This window comes from Pseudophryne corroboree, chromosome 10 (genome assembly GCF_028390025.1).
Source record: "Pseudophryne corroboree isolate aPseCor3 chromosome 10, aPseCor3.hap2, whole genome shotgun sequence".
In the NCBI taxonomy this organism is placed as follows: domain Eukaryota; kingdom Metazoa; phylum Chordata; class Amphibia; order Anura; family Myobatrachidae; genus Pseudophryne; species Pseudophryne corroboree.
The window spans coordinates 51,762,723-51,781,992 of NC_086453.1; the positions used below are offsets into that span (position 1 = coordinate 51,762,723).

General features: G+C 46.7%; 1 protein-coding gene across 9 annotated transcripts in view; it reads right to left on the reverse strand.

The window, feature by feature from the left end:
* The window catches only part of ARHGEF1 (Rho guanine nucleotide exchange factor 1), a 139,764-nt gene that overhangs the window by 42,139 nt on the left and 78,355 nt on the right, over positions 1-19,270 (reverse strand). For 5 of the 9 annotated variants that reach the window (XM_063942377.1, XM_063942374.1, XM_063942376.1 and 2 more), the window contains 9 exons: positions 18,591-18,620; positions 18,282-18,384; positions 17,388-17,466; positions 16,496-16,531; positions 13,816-13,980; positions 12,417-12,519; positions 11,264-11,275; positions 3,672-3,854; positions 1,324-1,502 (listed from right to left, as the gene is read on the reverse strand). In XM_063942377.1, the coding sequence (XP_063798447.1) occupies positions 1,324-1,502; positions 3,672-3,854; positions 11,264-11,275; positions 12,417-12,519; positions 13,816-13,980; positions 16,496-16,531; positions 17,388-17,466; positions 18,282-18,384; positions 18,591-18,620 (890 nt within the window). The remainder of the gene's footprint in view (positions 1-1,323; positions 1,503-3,671; positions 3,855-11,263; positions 11,276-12,416; positions 12,520-13,815; positions 13,981-16,495; positions 16,532-17,387; positions 17,467-18,281; positions 18,385-18,590; positions 18,621-19,270) is intronic. The other 4 variants (XM_063942379.1, XM_063942378.1, XM_063942380.1 and 1 more) reach the window with 4 other exon arrangements.

Consider the following 19,270-nt stretch of genomic DNA (forward strand, 5'->3'; position numbering starts at 1 on the left):
AGTTGTATTGCGGAATCAACAGCATCTGTCATATCAGTATGAACTGCGGTTCCCACTGTCACCAAATACTTCCAGTTATTCTACTGCGAATCATGCCTTCAGCCATGGCATTACAGGTATAACCGTACAGTGGTTTGATGGGTAACTTTAACATTCTGCACAGAGAATTCTACAGCACAGGCTGGGAGGCGGTCAAGATCCCGGCGGTCGAAATACCGACGCCGGAATCCCGACCGGCACAATCCCGACATATTCTCCCTCCGTGGGTGTCCACGGCACCCATAGAGGGAGAATATAACAGTGTGCAGAGCGTAGTGAGACACCGTGCCCGCAAGGGGCTGTGTTCCGCTCGCCACCCGTGTCGGGATTGTGTGGTCGGGATTACGGCGTCGGTATTTCGACCGCCGGGATCCCATCCAGCGGGATTTAGTACTGATCCCCATAGGCTATGCAATGGAGGCAGAGACGTGCAGGGTTTAGAGACCTTTTGACAACTGCTACGTACAGTATGTACTAGAGCACTTCAAGGGGAAATTATTATATGGATCTCCTAATTAGGGTGAGATCTCCTGTAACATGCCAGATTACGCTGCAGACATCACGCAGCCGGACTTTATTATAGATCAGAATTACGGATTCTCTCGACAGACAACGCTGGAACTGGACTTAACTCATTGCAATTAATTCAACTCCAACATACACTTTTATGCAGTGCGGATTTTTAAACCATCTCCGTGACCACGTGGCCTAATTAATCGGGCAGTAACCAGTGACATTATTGCAGGCGTGTGCAAGTAAAAGGCTACAAAGGTGGCCTACTGTTAACCGGAAACAAAACAAAAAAAGTCAATCAAATTAAGATTTTCACCTTTAAAATCTAAGACGATACACAGCCAGTCACATAAAACAAACAAACAATCTATAAAGTTATATTAACTATGTATTTTGACATGGTGACTTTCCAGCGCTGCTGGGTTTTATGGTGCCCAACAAACAATGGGGGCAGATGTATCAACCTGGAGAAGGCATAAGGAAGTGATAAACCAGTGATAAGTGCAAGGTGATAAACATACCAGCCAATCAGCTCCCATATGTAAATTAACAGTTAGGAGCCGATTGGCTGCTGCATTTTTCACCTTGCACTTATCACTGGTTTATCACTTCCTTATGCCTTCTCCAGGTTAATACATCTGCCCCAATGATGGTTCTCAAGAATATTACATCAGCCTCTACAGTGGTGGAGTGCAAGAGATGAACGGCGCACCTCCCTCATAATATCACATGACATGAACGAACAAGGGAGCGACTGATTGTACACCCTACCATTGATGACCTCTTGCCGCTTGATTTCGCTTTTCTTCAGCCCGAGGAGTGTTTCTTGGGGGACGAGCTCCCTCCAGTTTGGAGGGTCGTTCTCGGCCTCCGGAACACGCGGCTCATTATCCTCAGACTGGGGAGACAGAAAGGACTGCAGACCCTCCGTGCTCCCTCCAGGCTCAGGACTGCAAAGAGAAATGGGTAAAGTTACAACAAGAGAGGGGTTTATCCGAATAAAAAGGACACAAGTAGCTCAATGATCAGTGACTGAACACTGATGCGTTTGCTATGATGCATTAAGTGTCTCCGTGGTGCTACAGGTTCCTAGTGAACACAACGGCTATATTTCAGGAACACTGGTTCAGTGGACAAAAAGATGCATGGATCACCTGTACCAAAAACAGTTACTTCCTGCAAGAACAGGAGTTCCAAGAAGATCCATCACCATGTTGATATTAATTGATTTAATACATTGGGGATGAATCGGAAATGGTATCAAAGTAAAGACAAAAAAAAAGGTGTTTTAATTAGTATGGGTGCTTGGATTTGCAGTATACATATTACAATGGGCACTAGGACAGGTAAGACCTGGATACATTGATATAATATGTCAGTATTAGGGACTTTAGGGACCCACCTGATGAGGGAGGCCACCCTGCCGTAGAAGATGGACCACATTTTTGGCCAAACATTCTGCTAAGAACCTCAATTTAACTACATGTTAAATTGTAGAGATTACCAGTGTTCTTAGTGCTTAGAGTGTGCACCTGCATTTTCCTCTTTATCTGTGAGGCACTACAAATCTCAGCAAGGTAGCACCGCTTATGTTTGAAATTAGGGTAAGCAGTGCAGCCCCACCCCCATTCACCCCAAACCACACAATAGGAGTCCTGAGTGATACACAGAACACTGGCCCAGGAGCTGAGCAGACAGTTCAACTTCACTCACTAGTTGAGCAACCAGCCTGCATTATAAATCACTCCAGGGCTGGTTTCTTTTACACCCCATGGCTCTCCTTCCTGAGGTCTGTCAGAAACTGCCACAGGTAGAGTTAAGGGTATAAAAAGAACACTGGACTAAGGGGTATATTCAAATTGAAGTCGAAAACTGACGTCTGTCGAAAAAGACGGCAGTTTTCGACTTTTTAAGGTCGAATCCAGATTCGACCTATTCAATATTTTGCTAAATTTTTCGACAAGTCGATAAACTCAACTTGTCGAAAAGCACATAGATCGGCGGAATAGCTGCCGATCCACGTGTCGATGTCGAAAACGGGGGCCAAATCCGACAGGTTTTGGCCCCCTTTTCGACCATCTCAATCCGACATCAAAATGATGTTGGAATGAGATGCGGACCCAGAGGAGGCGAGGTGGGGGAGCCGCAGGGAGACGGGGGGACAGCCGGCGGGCATACAGGGAGATCAGCGCTACAGTAGCGCTGCAGCTGGATGTCACTCAGCCGCCCGACCTCGCGGCAGCTTCCACCCGGCTCCAGCACGCTGCTGGAGCCGGGTGGAAGCTGCCGTGAGGTCGGGCGGCTGAGTAACATCCTGCTGCAGGATCTCCCTGTATGACCGCCGGCTGTCCCCCCGTGGCTCACCCCCCTTCACCTCCTCTGCGTCCCATCTTAATTCGACTTGAAAAAGTCGAATTAAGATGGGATTGAATAGGGGTTGTCGGATCCATTCCGACAAATACATGTCGGAATGGATCCGACTTTAATTGAATATACCCCTAAATGTTCTCTCCAGTATGTACACAGTCACCGGGGAACTTTGTTTTACTACGGAAATGACCTCTATATAGAGACTCTTTGGAGTCTATGAGGACAAGCAGTAACCAAAGAGGTCTAATATTGGCATGGCCCCATAATCACTCTAGACAACCAAAATCTGATCAGGTCTTAACTATCATGGCAAAAAAACCGGTTGGCCAATGGCTCATATAAAATTGTGAGAGGGGCCAACCTGGAGGAAGAACCCGGAAATTATCAACCATGATTCATTTATATTGACCAAAGACGTGGACAACCAGATCTGTGTGGCCAAATCAGAGAGCTAGCTGTACAAGTGTTGGGCTAAACCATTGGATGCAATATTTGGTCACCTCATGTTCAATCTTTGTAAAATAGTGCAGAAGCCAAGTGTTACAAGATGCATTATTCATTATAGATTACTTTATGGTTCTAAGGTACCTGTAAAAATGGAACAAAGCTCTCTAAAAACCTGAAACAGGACAGATAAGTCACTGCCAACACTTATTAGGATTGTGGAGAAGAAAAAACAACAGCAACAACAATAATAATAATAATAATAATAATAAACCATCCATCCCACAGGATGCAGCTAAACCTACGTGATGCTGCCTCGCTTGGACCCAGATTTGCTTGAGATGACCTGCAGGTCGTTGGCGCGGACGGCAGCATCCAGATCCACATCACTACGAGAGCGCGTCTGCTTGCCTTTGGAGGAGCCTCGCTGTGAACGCTTGCGCTCATAAACTCGCAAGCTCTCTGAGCGCCCCAGCTTACTAGAAAGCCTGTCCATGTCACGCCGTAGATTTGGGGGAGAAGGGTCCCGAACACCAAGCAATAAAGATGAGAAGAGGTGGTGATGAGAGTGAGCATGCAATGGGAGTGGATGTAGACTTGGGGAAAAAGAAAGATTGGGGAGGGGGAGGGGGGGGAGGGCTGAAGAGTGGTGAAAACACAAGATGAGGAGGAGAGATAAAGCAATCTATACAGAGGGGAAAAGTTAAAAAAGATCACCAGACTAGTGTGCGTTTAAGAAGGATGAACAAAGCATAAAACAGAAGGGACGTTGTTGGAACGCAAAAGCGAAGCAGCAGAATACACAAAGATGGACTAGAAGTCAATCAAGAAAAAATAAGATTTTAAACCTACCGGTAAATCTTTTCCTCCTATTCCGTAGAGGATGCTGGGGACTCCGTAAGGACCATGGGATATAGATGGGCTCCGCAGGAGACATGGGCACTATAAAGAACTTTTAGTATGGGTGTGCACTGGCTCCTCCCTCTATGCCCCTCCTCCAGACCTCAGTTAGAGAAACTGTGCCCAGAGGAGATGGACAATATGAGGAAAGGATTTTGTAATCTAAGGGCAAGATTCATACCAGCCCACACCAACCACACCGTATAACCTATAATATATGCAACCAGTTAACAGTATGAACAAAAACAGAATCAGTCAACGACCGATCTCAACTGTAAAATAACCCTTATGTAAGCAACAACTATATACAAGTCTTGCAGATTTAGTCCACACTGGGACGGGCGCCCAGCATCCTCTACGGACTAGGAGAAAAAGATTTACCGGTAGGTTTAAAATCTTATTTTCTCTTACGTCCTAGAGGATGCTGGGGACTCCGTAAGGACCATGGGGTTTAGACCAAAGCTCCAAATCGGGCGGAAGAGTGCGGATGACTCTGCAGCACCGATTGAGCAAACGCGAGGTCCTCATCAGCCAGGGTATCAAACTTGTAGAATTTTGCAAAAGTGTTTGAACCCGACCAAGTAGCTGCTCGGCACAACTGTAATGCCGAGACGCCTCGGGCAGCCGCCCAAGAAGAGCCCACCTTCCTAGTGGAATGGGCCTTTACCGAATTTGGTAACGGCAATCCAGCCGTAGAATGAGCCTGCTGAATCGTGTGACAGATCCAGAGAGCAATAGTCTGCTTAGAAGCAGGCGCGCCAACCTTGTTGGCTGCATACAGGACAAACAGAGCCTCTGTCTTCCTAACCCTAGCCGTCCTGGCTACATAGATTTTTAAGGCCCTGACTACATCCAGGGACTTGGAGTCCTCCAAGTCACTCGTAGCCACAGGTACCACAATAGGTTGGTTCATATGAAATGAAGAAACCACCTTAGGCACAAAATGAGGACGAGTCCTCAATTCCGCTCTATCCACTTGAAAAATCAAGTAGGGGCTCTTGTGAGACAAGGCCACCAACTCGGACACCCGCCTTGCAGATGCCAAGGCTAATAACATGACCACCTTCCAGGTGAGAAATTTTAATTCAACCGTTTGAAGGGGTTCAAACCAGTGTGATTTAAGGAACTGTAAAGCCACGTTAAGGTCCCATGGGCCACTGGGGGCACAAAAGGAGGTTGGATGTGCAGCACTCCCTTTACAAAAGTCTGGACTTCTGGGAGAGAAGCCAATTCCTTCTGAAAGAATATAGATAGTGCCGAAATCTGTACCTTAATGGAGCCTAACTTTAGGCCCATATCCACTCCTGTCCGTAGGAAGTGGAGAAAACGGCCCAGATGGAAATCTTCCGTAGGAGCATTCTTGGTTTCACACCAAGATACATACTTCCTCCAGATACAGTGATAATGCTTCGCCGTTACCTCCTTCCTAGCCTTTATCAGAGTAGGGATAACTTCCTCTGGAATACCTTTCTTCAGCTAGGATTCGGTGTTCAACCGCCATGCCGTCAAACGCAACCGCGGTAAGTCTTGGAACCTGCAAGGCCCCTGCTGCAACAGGTCTTCCCTGAGAGGAAGAGGCCACGGATCTTCTGTGAGCATCTCCTGAAGATCCGAATACCAGGCCCTTCGAAGCCAATCTGGAACAATGAGTATTGTCTGTACTCTTTTTCGTCTTATGATTCTCAGCACTTTTGAGATGAGAGGCAGAGGAGGGAACACATAGACCAACTGAAACACCCATGGTGTCACTAGGGCGTCTACCGCTACTGCCTGAGGGTCCCTTGACCTGGCACAATACCTCCGAAGCTTTTTGTTGAGGCGTGACGCCATCATGTCTATTTGAGGAAGTCCCCAAAGACTTGTTATCTCTGCAAAGACCTCTTGATGAAGTCCCCACTCTCCTGGATGGAGATCGTGTCTGCTGAGGAAGTCTGCTTCCCAGTTGTCCACTCCCGTATGAAGACTGCTGATAGAACGCTTACGTGATTTTCCGCCCAGCGCAGAATTCTGGCGGCTTCCGCCATTGCCACTCTGCTCCTTGTCCCGCCTTGGCGGTTTACATGAGCCACGGCTGTGACGTTGTCCGATTGAATCAGAATTGGTAGGTCGCAAAGAAGATACTCCGCTTGTCGTAGGCCGTTGTATATGGCCCTCAATTCCAGCACGTTGATGTGTAGACAAGCCTCCTGGCTTGACCATAGACCCTGAAAATTTCTTACTTTTGTGACTGCTCCCCATCCTCGGAGGCTCGCCTCCGTGGTCACCAGAACCCAGTCTTGAATGCCGAACCTGCGACCCTCTAGAAGATGAGCACTCTGCAGCCACCACAGGAGAGACACCCTGGCCCTGGGGGACAGGCTTATCTTTTGATGTAGTTGCAGATGGGACCCTGACGGGTTCAGTATGGTATGCCGGCTTACCGACAGTGTGGCGAGCGCAAATGAGCCCCTTGCAGGCTCGCTGCGCTCGCCACGCTATTTTATTCTCCCTCCAGGGGGGTCGTGGTATGCCGGCTGTCGGGATTCCGGCGCCGGTATACTGTGCGCTGGGATCCCGTCAGTCGGCATACTGAAGACCACCCGCCCCGGACCACTTGTCCAGAAGGTCCCACTGAAATGTCCTCGCATGGAACCTGCCGAAGGGGATGGCCTCGTAGGCTGCCACCATTTTTCCCAGAACTCGAGTGCATTGATGAACAGACACTCTTTTTGGTTTTAGCAGGTCCCTGACCATGTTCTGGAGATCCTGGGCTTTTTCCATTGGTAGAAAAACCCTCTTCTGTTCCGTGTCCAGAATCATGCCTAGGAATGATAGTCGAGTCGTTGGAATCAACTGTGACTTTGACAGATTGAGAATCCAACCGTGTTGTTGTAACACTCTCAGGGAGAGCGACACGCTTTTCCGCAATTGATCTCTCGATCTCGCCTTTATCAGGAGATCGTCCAAGTACGGAATAATTGTGACTCCCTGCCTGCGCAGGAGCACCATCATTTCCGCCATCACTTTGGGCTTTCCAGGGCCCCGAGGATTTTCTCCAAACAGCAACGTCTGAAACTGGCAATGACAGTCCTGTACCGCGAACCTCAGGTACTCCTGATGAGGAGGAAATATGGGGACATGAAGGTAGGCATCCTTCACGTCCAGCAACACCATAAAATCCCCTCTTTCCAGACTGGATATCACTGCCCGGAGTGATTCCATCTTGAATTTGAACTTTTTCAAGTACAGGTTTAGGGATTTTAGATTTAAAATGGGTCTGACCAAACTATCCGGCTTCGGGACCACGAACAGGGTTGAATAGTACCCTTTTCCCTGTTGGACCAGGGGAACCTTGACAATCACTTGCTGTTGACACAGCTTTTGAATTGCATCTAATACTATTTCCCTCTCCGGGGAAGAGGCTGGCATGGCCGACTTGAAAAATCGGCAAGGGGGCACCTCTTTGAACTCCAGTTTGTAACCTTGGGATACAATTTCCAACGCCCAAGGATCCACGTCTAACAGAACCCAGACCTGGCTGAAGAGTAGAAGACGTGCCCCCACCGGCGCGGACTCCCTCACTGGAGCCCCAGCGTCATGCGGTGGATTTAGCAGAAGCCGGGGAGGACTTCTGTTCCTGGGAACTAGCCGAAGCAGGTGTTCTCTTACCTCTACCCTTACCTCTGGCGAGGAAAGAGGAGCCCCGACCTCTTCTGGACTTATGCGACCGAAAGGACTGCATCTGATATTGTGGAGTTTTCTTTTGCTGTGGGGGAACAAAAGGCAAAAATGTAGATTTACCCGCGGTAGCTGTGGAAACCAGGTTCGCGAGACCATCCCCAAACAAAACTTCACCCTTGTAAGGTAAAACCTCCATATGCTTCTTTGAGTCGGCATCACCCGACCATTGGCGGGTCCACAGAGCTTGTCTCGCCGAAACTGCTATGGCGTTGGCTCTGGAACCAAGCAGCCCCACGTCTCTTTGAGCGTCTCTCATATATAAGACTGCATCTTTAATGTGACCTAAAGTCAGTAAAATGGTATCCTTGTCCAGGGTATCAATGTCAGCTAATAAGGTATCTGTCCACGCTACCACTGCGCTACAAACCCATGCCGATGCTATTGCCGGCCTGAGCAAAGCCCGTATGTATATAAATAGATTTTAAGGTAGTTTCCGGTCTACGATCCGCAGGATCCTTGAGGGCTGCGATGTCTGGAGACGGTAGCGCCACCTTCTTGGACAGACGCGTTAAAGCCTTGTCCACCATGGGCGAGGATTCCCACCGTACCCTGTCCTTTGCAGGGAAAGGATACGCCATAAGGATCCTCTTGGGAATGTGCAGTTTTTTGTCTGGAGTTTCCCAAGCTTTTTCAAATAATTTGTTCAGTTCATGAGATGGAGGAAAAGCTACCTCCAGTTTCTTTTCCTTATACATGCGCACCCTCGTGTCAGGGACAGAGGGTTCATCTGTGATATGCAAAACATCGTTTATTGCCATAATCATATAATGAATACTTTCGGCCACCTTTGGGTCTAACCTTGCCTCAACATAGTCGAGACTGGAGTCAGAATCCGTGTCGGTATCAGTGTCTGCTATTTGGGATGGGGGACGCTTTTGAGACCCTGACGGGCCCTGTGACCCAGTCAAATCCGTAGATTGACTCCCTGCTGTTTCCCTGGACTCAGCTTTGTCCATTCTCTTATGTAATAAGGTCACATTTGCATTTAAAATATTCCACATATCATACCAATCATGAGTCGGCGTTGCCGACGGAGACACCACAATCATCTGCTCCACCTCCTCCTTGGATGAGCCTTCCGCTTCAGACATGCCGACACACGCGTACTGACACCCACACACACACACAGGGATATATCTATAAGGGGACAGTTCCCCAACAAGGCCCTTTGGAGAGACAGAGAGAGAGTATGCCAGCACACACCCAGCGCCAACTGACACTGGAACCAATTCCCAGATAAAGCGCTTTTATATATATTAACTGTGATATACACTCACTGCGCCTACAAGTGCCCCCCCCCCCCCCCCTCTTTTTCAGCCCTGTATCACCGTTCAGCAGGGGAGAGTCCGGGGAGCCAGCGTCTCTGCAGTGTACTGTGGAGAAAATGGCGCTGGTTAGTGCTGTGAGACCAAGCTCCGCCCCCTCAGCGGTAAGCTTCGGTCCCGCTCAAATGTACAAATAATGGCGGGGAATGTATATATCTACTGCCTCCGCAGCTCATATACTAAAAATGCAAGTCCAGAGGTTTATATTGCTGCCCAGGGCCCCCCCCCCCCTGCGCCCTGCACCCATCAGTGCCTGTCAGTGTGTGTAATGTGTGGGAGCAATGGCGCGCAACGTTACCGCTGCGCGCTTACCTCAGGGAAAATCTGAAGTCTTCTGTTGCCTTTGAAGTCTTCATTCTTCTTATACTCATTATCTTCCGGCTCTGCGAGGAGGACGGCGCCGCGTCTCTGGGACGAACGGCGGGGGGAAGACCTGCGTTCCGATCCCTCTGGACCTAATGGTGTCCAGTAGCCTAAGAAGCAGAGCCTATCATTTAAGTAGGTCTGCTTCTCTCTCCTCAGTCCCACGATGCAGGGAGCCGTTGCCAGCAGTGCTCCCTGAAAATAAAAAACCTAACAAAATTCTTTTATCAGAGAAACTCAGTAGAGCTCCCCTGTAGTGCACCCAGTCTCCTCTGGGCACAGGATCTAACTGAGGTCTGGAGGAGGGGCATAGAGGGAGGAGCCAGTGCACACCCATACTAAAAGTTCTTTATAGTGCCCATGTCTCCTGCGGAGCCCGTCTATACCCCACGGTCCTTATGGAGTCCCCAGCATCCTCTAGGACGTAAGAGAAATATGTATTAACAAATAGTAAGAGTAGCATTGAATAAAACACTTTTCAAAGTCGACCATATATCGGGCCAGGTGTGCTAAGCCTTAAAAAGTGATAAAGTACCAGCTAATCAGCTCCTAGCTGCCATGTTACAGGCTGTATTTGAAAAATGACAGTTAGGAGCTGGTTGGTTTATTTCTATCCACTTTATTTTTCTCCAAGGGTATGCACATAGAACCCTAAAGTGGAGGATAAACCCTGCACTGTAGGGAGTGTCAATGTGTGATTGGGCTACCATAGAAATCCCTATCACTGGACTGTGTTCCACATAGAATCACTTTTGGACTGCTTTCTTTACACAAACAAAAAAGTTGTCTATAGAAAAATGGTCCAAAACGACAAACGCGTGTCTGTGTATACTATATCTAACACAACAGATCAATGGTATGCTAGAGCAGGGGTACTCAACTCCAGCCCTCAAGTACCACCAGCACTGCAGGTTCTGTGGATTTCTTCAACCACGCACAGGCGAGTCACTATTTTGTTCCCACTTGCTTCCACAGACAGACATCCTGAAATAGTGACCTGTTGGGGACAGTTGAGGCCTGAGGTTAAGAACTACTGCACTAGGAGGACAATTTCTACACAAGCCCAGAAACTCCTGGACCTCTTCATCCCACACAATGGCAGCCTTGAGTTGTCTCAAAGAGGTCACTGGTGACTCCTGAATCTATAGATGGCCTTTCCCGAATACTGGTTCAGCTCACAAAATGACTACGTCCAGAGAGGGGTATGCCCTTTTAAGACATTTATGGTAAAATAGCTTTATTGAGAGGCAAATTGTTGACCTGAGACAGTGAGGCAGCCGATGGCTCTGTCTCCGTTCTAAAGGAGGCGCAAGCGAAACAAAGAAAATGGAAAAACGATATAGAAAGCAAAAATAATAGTTCAACATCCCGACATCACAGATTCTGTGCAGTGAAAGCACATTTCTGACGCCAGCTCGTACCGAGCACTCGGGTAGCAAGGAAACTAGCTGGGGTTAGCCGGGTGATAAGAGTGGGGAAGAAAAGGAAGGAACTTGGGCACAGTGTTGAATACTTAGCCAGGCTCTCTATAAAGCCTCTAGCAGAATACAGAAATCTCCTCGGGTGCGAGATCACAAACATGCACTGACCTTTTCTTCCGTCTGTAAACAGAGCAGGCAAGGGTTAAATCATTCCAAACAAATACCCTATTACTCAGGCTGAAAGCTCAGCGGGGTGATGCGCACCACATTTCCGAAAGGTTAACGTTGCGTTACAGGCTGCCACAGTTAGCAGCGTAACAAAAGCATATCCTTCGGTCAAAGCCCGCACTGTACGCAAAGCTAACAAAAGCACCAAGCACACCGTCCATCCACTGTAGGCTTCCAGGGCCCAGTTGGGTGAGGTCACCTAAGCCGGGACAGGACAACACCAGAAGCAGGGAATCAGGGAGCCTTAGACAGACACAGAACAAGGAACATTCTAGTGCAGTCAGTGCTCTGCAGGTAAGACACGACCACCACAGGGAAGCACAAGAGGGAGGTAAAATATAGGGTTAGATGAGAAGAAAGGTGTAGGGACAGGTGGGGTTATACAGGTGGCAAAGAGGAAGACATTTAAGAAAAATCACAAGACGTGGTAAAAAGCCAACGGAAGGTGTTGATGGGTAGACGAGAGCTACAGAGCACGAGGGACACATGAAGCGACACACAGCACATTGGGAGGATAAATTGTGGACAGCGGTACAAAATGGACATATATGGCTTAGCGACGTACATGAGACCTGGTTGCTGCCAGGATAATGGCGCTACAGAGCGAATACAGGCTAATGAGAGGCTGGCAGGACGAGCGCTGTTGGTCTGTAGCGATGCGATGGGTAGTCGATGCACTCCTCAGGTAAGCAGGGTAGAACAGTTTTAGCAAACCTCTGCCTGGCCAAGGCCTTAGCAGTGATCTCTCCCATGGACACAGGCAGGCAGCTAGGTAAGTTGGGCATAACGCAGCATCTCTCCATAACATAAGGTTCCACTCAACTCCATCGAATCCCTGAACGCGGGATCGGACAGGCCGGTCAATAGTGACAACGCAGCCAAGCAATGTGTAGATAGGAACAAGCAACTGGAAAGCCTCAATCATTACGCTCAGCCGAGTGGATAACAATTACAAGCAGCTGATCAAAGCAAGCTAAGAATGTCTAAAAGGATCCATCTAGCTGCCAGGGAAAAGGAACGGCACAGCGTGGGCACAGGAGAGACTGGAAGCGGTATCATCTCAGACCTACTCCAGCAGACTCATCCATCTTACCTGTCATTCTCGGCACTGTCCTCCTGCTGTTCTGTGGGGCATAATTCAGATGTCGGAGATCCTTTGGACACATCAGTGACATCGAGCGATGTCCCGTCAGACACTAGTATGGGGAATAGAGATAAAGATGTGTGCGCAGTAACAAATTACAGTACCCACTCTTGCACCACCAATGATTGTTACCAGCCAGTTATCTAAGCTCCATATACTACAGATGTGTCCTCATACATCATCGCTGCAGTGGCGCCAAACAGCCCCTCTCGGTGCGCCAGGTCTCCTGAGATTCCGCTAGCGTCAGGAGTATTCTTTCCATCTTTTTGCTGAAAATATGTCTAGGTCGCAATGCGATGTGGCTAAGACAAACTAGGAGGCTGTGCCGATTAATTTGTTATATGACATTTCTATATCTGTGCGAGTCTCTGAATCTGTATATGAAGTGCTACGATGCAGCAGCCGCAGCATTTTTCCATGGTAAGTTCCGCTGTGCTTCATATACAGACTCAGCAGCACACAGTGTCGCATATCAGAATAATCAGCAGAGTCTCCTGACGCGTCCTAGTCACATTTGTGGGCAAAAAAAAAAAAAAGACACCCGACACTAACAGAGCTGCTTAAGACCTGGACGCTCAGTCACGCGAGATGCGCTGCACGGCATATAGAGGCTAGATGTAGGAGGACACATCTGTAATTAGAACACTGTGTAATGAGATTCAGGATTAATCTCGCTTTGTGGTGAAGGCAGGAATAAATATTCACAATCACCGAAGTGAAGAAATATTCTAAAACAAAATATAAATTAACCCTGCTTTGTCTTTTACACCCATCTGCTCCTGTGTCTAGGCTCCCAAACACCACTGAGCCCAATAGGGAGCCATCATATATGGATCAAGTTAATTGTTAAGGCCCGGACACACTGGTCGATATATCGGCCGTTCTCCTGAACGGCCGATATATCGCGGGACCGTCGGCCAGTGTGTACGGCCGATACGTCTGTGAACTCCGTCGTTCACAGACGTATCGCGTCGGCCCCACAGCACAGCCGACGGCCAATATATCTACCGATATATTGGCGCGTCGCTGTGTGTGTACGGGGCGGTCGGCCGACCGCCCGTACACATGCTGCGGCGGCCGGCGGTGATTGACAGATGAACTGGCCGGGCGTGCATACACGCCCGCCCAGTTCATGACGTCAGTCCCCGACGGATCAGGCAGTGTGTATGCTCAACACACTGCCCGATCCATCCATAGATATATCTGCCGATCAATTGATCTGCAGATATATCTATTAGTGTGTACCCACTTTTAAACCAGGCAATAATCAAGTCTGAAAGTGCACATTCGCATGCATGGACAAGGTGAAAGGACCAGGTTCCATCAGAAGACTCCGCTTGTACCTCACCTGTGTCACTGTCACTTGGCTCACTGGGCGGAGGGTGTATGGTCACAGAAACTCCAGGCTCGGGACCCTCAGCGGTGATCTTAGGTTTGGTGGAGCTGCTGTCGCTCCTGTCAAACGTTCTCTGACCTTGACTGATTCTTCTCTCTGGGGCAACAGGCTTTTCAGCTAGGGGAACAGAGGTAGGAGCATAAATGAGCCATCGTCACCATATATACACACCAGCAATTCTCTATGTAAACATATTGGTTACGGGAGACTAAATTATCACCTACTATTGCAATAACCCCCCAAATCCCACAAAAAAACTACACAAAAACACACAATAAAAACTCACAAGTGACGTGTTGCTACCTAGGACAATTTTGTTAAAGTTATTTTACCAACAACTACAAGATTATACTCAAAGAAAAAAATATATATGTGTATATATTGTTAGTAAGTGAAGTGTGAGATGACAATTCTCTGCCCATTCCAGGTGTGAGGAGTCTTAACGGATATAACAATAATAATAATAATAATAATAATAATAATAACAACAATACAAAATAATTATAAAAATAGAATATGATCTGAAAGCCTCAGTCCCAACAGACAGACCTGATTTTCTGGTTCTAAAGCCCAATATGCCATTTATACATTTGGGGGTAAATGTAATTCATGGTGAGGTTCCGCTCCTGTGCTACGATAATGCGGGTTTACCCAGGCAGGATAGACCTGCCAATTTTTGCTCGCACCCAAAAATGAGTAAGGATTTCCCTCCTGCAGCGCAAGGTTTCCGACCAGACCTTTGACTGAATACACCCTAAGATGTAAAAGCCGCCCAGTGGCACAGAAAGGAGGGATTGTCCCTTGTGATAAAACAAAAACAGTTCTGGTTTACCCCTCAGTCAAATGTTTGAATAGTTCAATTACTGGCCAATGTGCCATATTTACAATAAGACTCTTGTTTCCTCTTTCTGCCAACAACTAGAACCACTGAATACCATCCCTTCTGGAAAAGCTCAGCTGCAATCTGACAGTCTGACTATTCACCGCTCACCGTGAGAAGACACCCACTAGCGGCTGTGTAACAAAGTATATAACAAACACCAAAGGCAGCAGTTAAAGCCCAATATCAATATCCAAATCAGGATGTCAAATAAGATGTCAAACAGGACCAATGGCCATACAAAGTGTTACAGCACACAGAGGGTTACAGCCTCAGATGGGGGAGGTGAAGCCACGAAAATGAAGTCAATCTGGGAAATACAGAACTATAAAAAACATGCAAAAAAAACACCCCCAAAATACCCAGACAGCTAGATTAAAAAAAAAAAAAAAATCTTATTATTTAAAAAAATAAAAATAAATTTTTTTGTGTGTGTTTGTGTGTGTGTGTGTGTAGTGTTGTGTGTAGTGTTCAGTCTAGCACCCTGCGTCTAATCAGTGGGGAGGACATGTTTTCATTTTGAAGAGCAAAATTTTGACGGAAGGTATCGCTACAGCTAAATTCAAATTAAAGTTACTTTGCCTACATAATACATAGCCATCAGGAAGAGTCAACATAAGCAAACCTTGTTCGATTGTAACCATATTGGATCAGAGCATTAGGACGGTCAGGTGCACACCTTGACCAATTAGTTGCATTTACTATGATCCCACCAACTGTCTACAAAAGAAAGAGGTGACTTACAAAAGACTGAAAATGGGACAGATGCTACAGATCTCCAATGTTCCTGCTGGGTCAATTCTGCACCTGTACCATGTACCTCTCTTCCTATAGTTCAGCCATCTTCTCCAACTATTGGAGACCAATAGCAATAATGGTCTTTTCCCATATTACACACTGAATTGGAACCTTGTGAATGCTGTGGACAGTGGACAGATGAAAGATAGGGTTCTTGACGAATCATATTCATGTCTGTAAGGTTATCTAAGTAGCTAACTGATATCTGTTCTACAAGACCAGGACAAAGAGAAAGGTGACCACCCCCAAATTTGCTTTCACCTTCCGTTTAATGGAACTGAACATGAAAGTTTCAGATATTGGAAGATCGGGATAAGACAAGTAGACAACTGACTACCATCTCAACATCATCTTTCTGGGTTATTACTGTACAAGGTCTGTTAACATTCAAAGCCACCAACAGCACCCTACAGTACGTAGCACTTTAATTAGAGATGTGGAATCCCTCATGTAAGTAGACCTGTTGCAGAAGATATCCCAGACATGTAGGCCGCTCTTCATTAGGCTTCCAGGGCCCTTGAAAACATAATACCATTTGTACAAATGGCCATCAGTATTGTTCATTATATTCAAGTGCTTTACCCTCCCCATACGTTTCAATGGTAACACCGACCTTTATAACTTAAACAATAGAAACAAAAAGTGTTTCAATAAACCCAGACATAATGATCAGAAAAGGTTTGTGTATTTGGCACAACAACAGCTAAAGGGTAATGTATCTAGCACCCAACACTGGCTCTTTGTGGGACTGAGGCTTTCTCTCAAGCACAAAGAATTTGCAATCATTAATGGTCCTGTCATAAACTGGTTAAGTGCATTAGTTAGAAGAAGTGTCCCCCATGCTTTAACCCCCACCCCCACACGGTGAACACTTGGCACATTCCATCATGCATTTGGTTGAGTAGAGCTGGTGATATGGTGAGAAGATATAGTGGTCTAAATTTAAAAAGATACCTTCAGCCTCAACCTTTGTCGGTCTGGTCTCAACGTCTGTGAACAACACGGGGAGGAGCAGAGAGAAGAAAAACAAAACAAGGCATGAAGACAAGCCAGGACAGGAGTAAACCACCCACATTCCCAACACATTGCCAAGCATTGTTCCCGGACCTCATCTAAACAAGGTGGAGGCAGTTATGTTGTGGACCAAGCCAATATTCATTCAAGCTAATAGTAACTAGTGACATCACTGAGGCGGGAATACTGGTTTAACCAACAAATGGACTGCCTTCACTATGCACAGACAAAGGGTCCACTCAAAGAAGAGACCACCGTGCAACGTGGTCATGCATCTTCAACAGAGTGCGGAACCAGAGGAGAAGACTGCTAGAGAATGACATACAGAGGAGGGGAAGCCTGGAAAGGAAATGTGCAGAAAGGGCCAACACCACAAAACAGAGTAAACAATTCCATGAATGTGTCTGACAATATAGAGCAAAGGCCACCTAGAAAAAGGGTCTGTAGCAAGTACAGCAGGGGGGAGTAAAGGGGAGACATGAAAGTAACATACAGGACAAAGGTTTTACACTGCATTTTGTATAAGACCAAGTGTGCAATGTGTATTATATCTATTGCTAGTAAAATTAGCTCTTATACAGACACATCGTTCCTCCACTCTATATCTCTACCTGGCGAGCGAGGTGGCAAGGGAACATAGGGAGAAGGACACTCAATAAACAGGAATTCTACGTAATGTGACCCAAGCTCCTATACAGGCGCAATCAGAGCCCAACAGGTGTGTATATAATATGCTCAGAGAACTCCAACATATGTTGGAATATTCCAATATCGCACAGTACAGGGTGTATTATCCCATGTGCAAATCATTGCTCTATCACCCAGTACTCACTGTGAGGAGTTTCACTACGGTTCCAGATACTGAACGGTTTCTTGGATTTCGGCGGCTCGTCTGGTTTTTTTGCAGACACCTGGAAGGGAGAGATTGAAGGCATTACTCAGACTGGGTGGTTTTCTGTTTAAAAAAAACAACAACTTTTTTTCCAAAAGTTAGAAATGAATGATTAGTCACGGCTCTCTATACATCGCTCACTGCAAAATATATTGCTGCATGCCAGCTGATATCTCTAGCTCACAAGTAGATAAGTTATAGACAACATTCTTTGGTGCTAAATGTTTCCACGTCATGGTCTTAATATCAATGAAAAATTGAAAAGATGTGTTAAAAGGGCTAAACATTAATGCCGGCTACACACCTGAACGATGGGCAATAGTCCAGATGGTCGGGCCGATTTCCCTTCAATTGTCCATACCCACCAGGAAAATTTAATGAAGAACGGAACGACCACTGTTCAGTCCTTCATTAATATGCACTGGGTCACAGGCAATATCTTCCGGTTGACCTTGCAGCAGGGCCAACCGGAAGACGCTGCATGTGACCTACGGGAGCGAGCAATAGTGCATACACACAAGGCGATATGCACGCTTTGTTGTGCTGATACGGCAAATCATGAAGGTGTCGGCCTAGTGTGTACACACCCTAAGAACACATCATTAAAAAAAAAGTGCATAAACTACAGCCGATGTGATCACCACATTCATAAAGGTTTGTCTATCTCCCAGAGTAGGTGGATACGTGTATTATTATATAATGTAGGTAGGAGATTACAGTTTACGCAGTCATTTACGATGAAGTAGCAATAGGTCTGCTCCCACTCACAGTACAGCAAGAGCGCTAGACTCCCAGTAAAACATGTAGCCCATGATTTCCAATGCGGCTTCTCACCATTTTCCTGAAGAAGCCACTTTTGGATTTTTTGCTATCCGCCGCCTTCGTCTTCACTCCGATGTGCTTCATGTATGCGACAATGGCATGGACAATGGCAGAACTGCGGAGAGAGAGGAGCCCAGGAGCATGTCTGAGAAGAGTGGCAAGGATTCTTATGGCAGAAACAATGTATGCACCACTGGCACAGCCTCCTGCTTGTGTAAGGTGCCGTGTAATAATAGACGGTGCGGGGGTTCAGGGCTACACCAATGCAACTGAACATTGCACTACACATAGCCAGTACAAAAGGAGTAAGTTGGTTGTTACCTTTTCTCCTCGTCCATAGAGATGCTTGGACTGTTGAAAGAAAGAATTAAGTTAGAGCTTGTGCGATACATGGCAACCACAATTGTCACAATGTACATTAACCAGCTAACACGGCAGGATATTAGAGGACACGTATGTAGAGCTGGTAATGCATGTTACACAGAGTTTGGATGACTGAGCTCAATGCTGCCCTCTTGTGTTATGGAGAATGCATGACTGGATTAATGTAGTGCCAACTATCAATGGTGAAATTCAATTAGATGCGAAAGGGGCTAATCAGCCATTGCGTTTCAGCGCCAGCAACGACAGCCCAAATCACCCCCTTCGCCTAGCCGAATTTGCCTTCCATTCCACTTTCCCATTGATACATTTGCTGGGTGTGGAAGGCAGGTGGGAGCCACCTTGATGTAGTAACCACTAGAATGCTTACTCCATTATTTGCAATGAATGTCGCTGTCAGAGACTGGAGAGGTAGCGATGGAATAAGCGTGACCATCATTTGCTATAAATAAATGTCACATTATAAACAGTTCTGATTCTTTCAGCGAGATTGGTTTACTTTTGTTTGTTCATTTTATTGTATTATTTCTATATATAATTTTATTTATTATCAAATATTTCAGGTAAAACAAGAACAGGAGATACAGTATCGGGAGCTTTTAAAATGTACCATGAGTTCT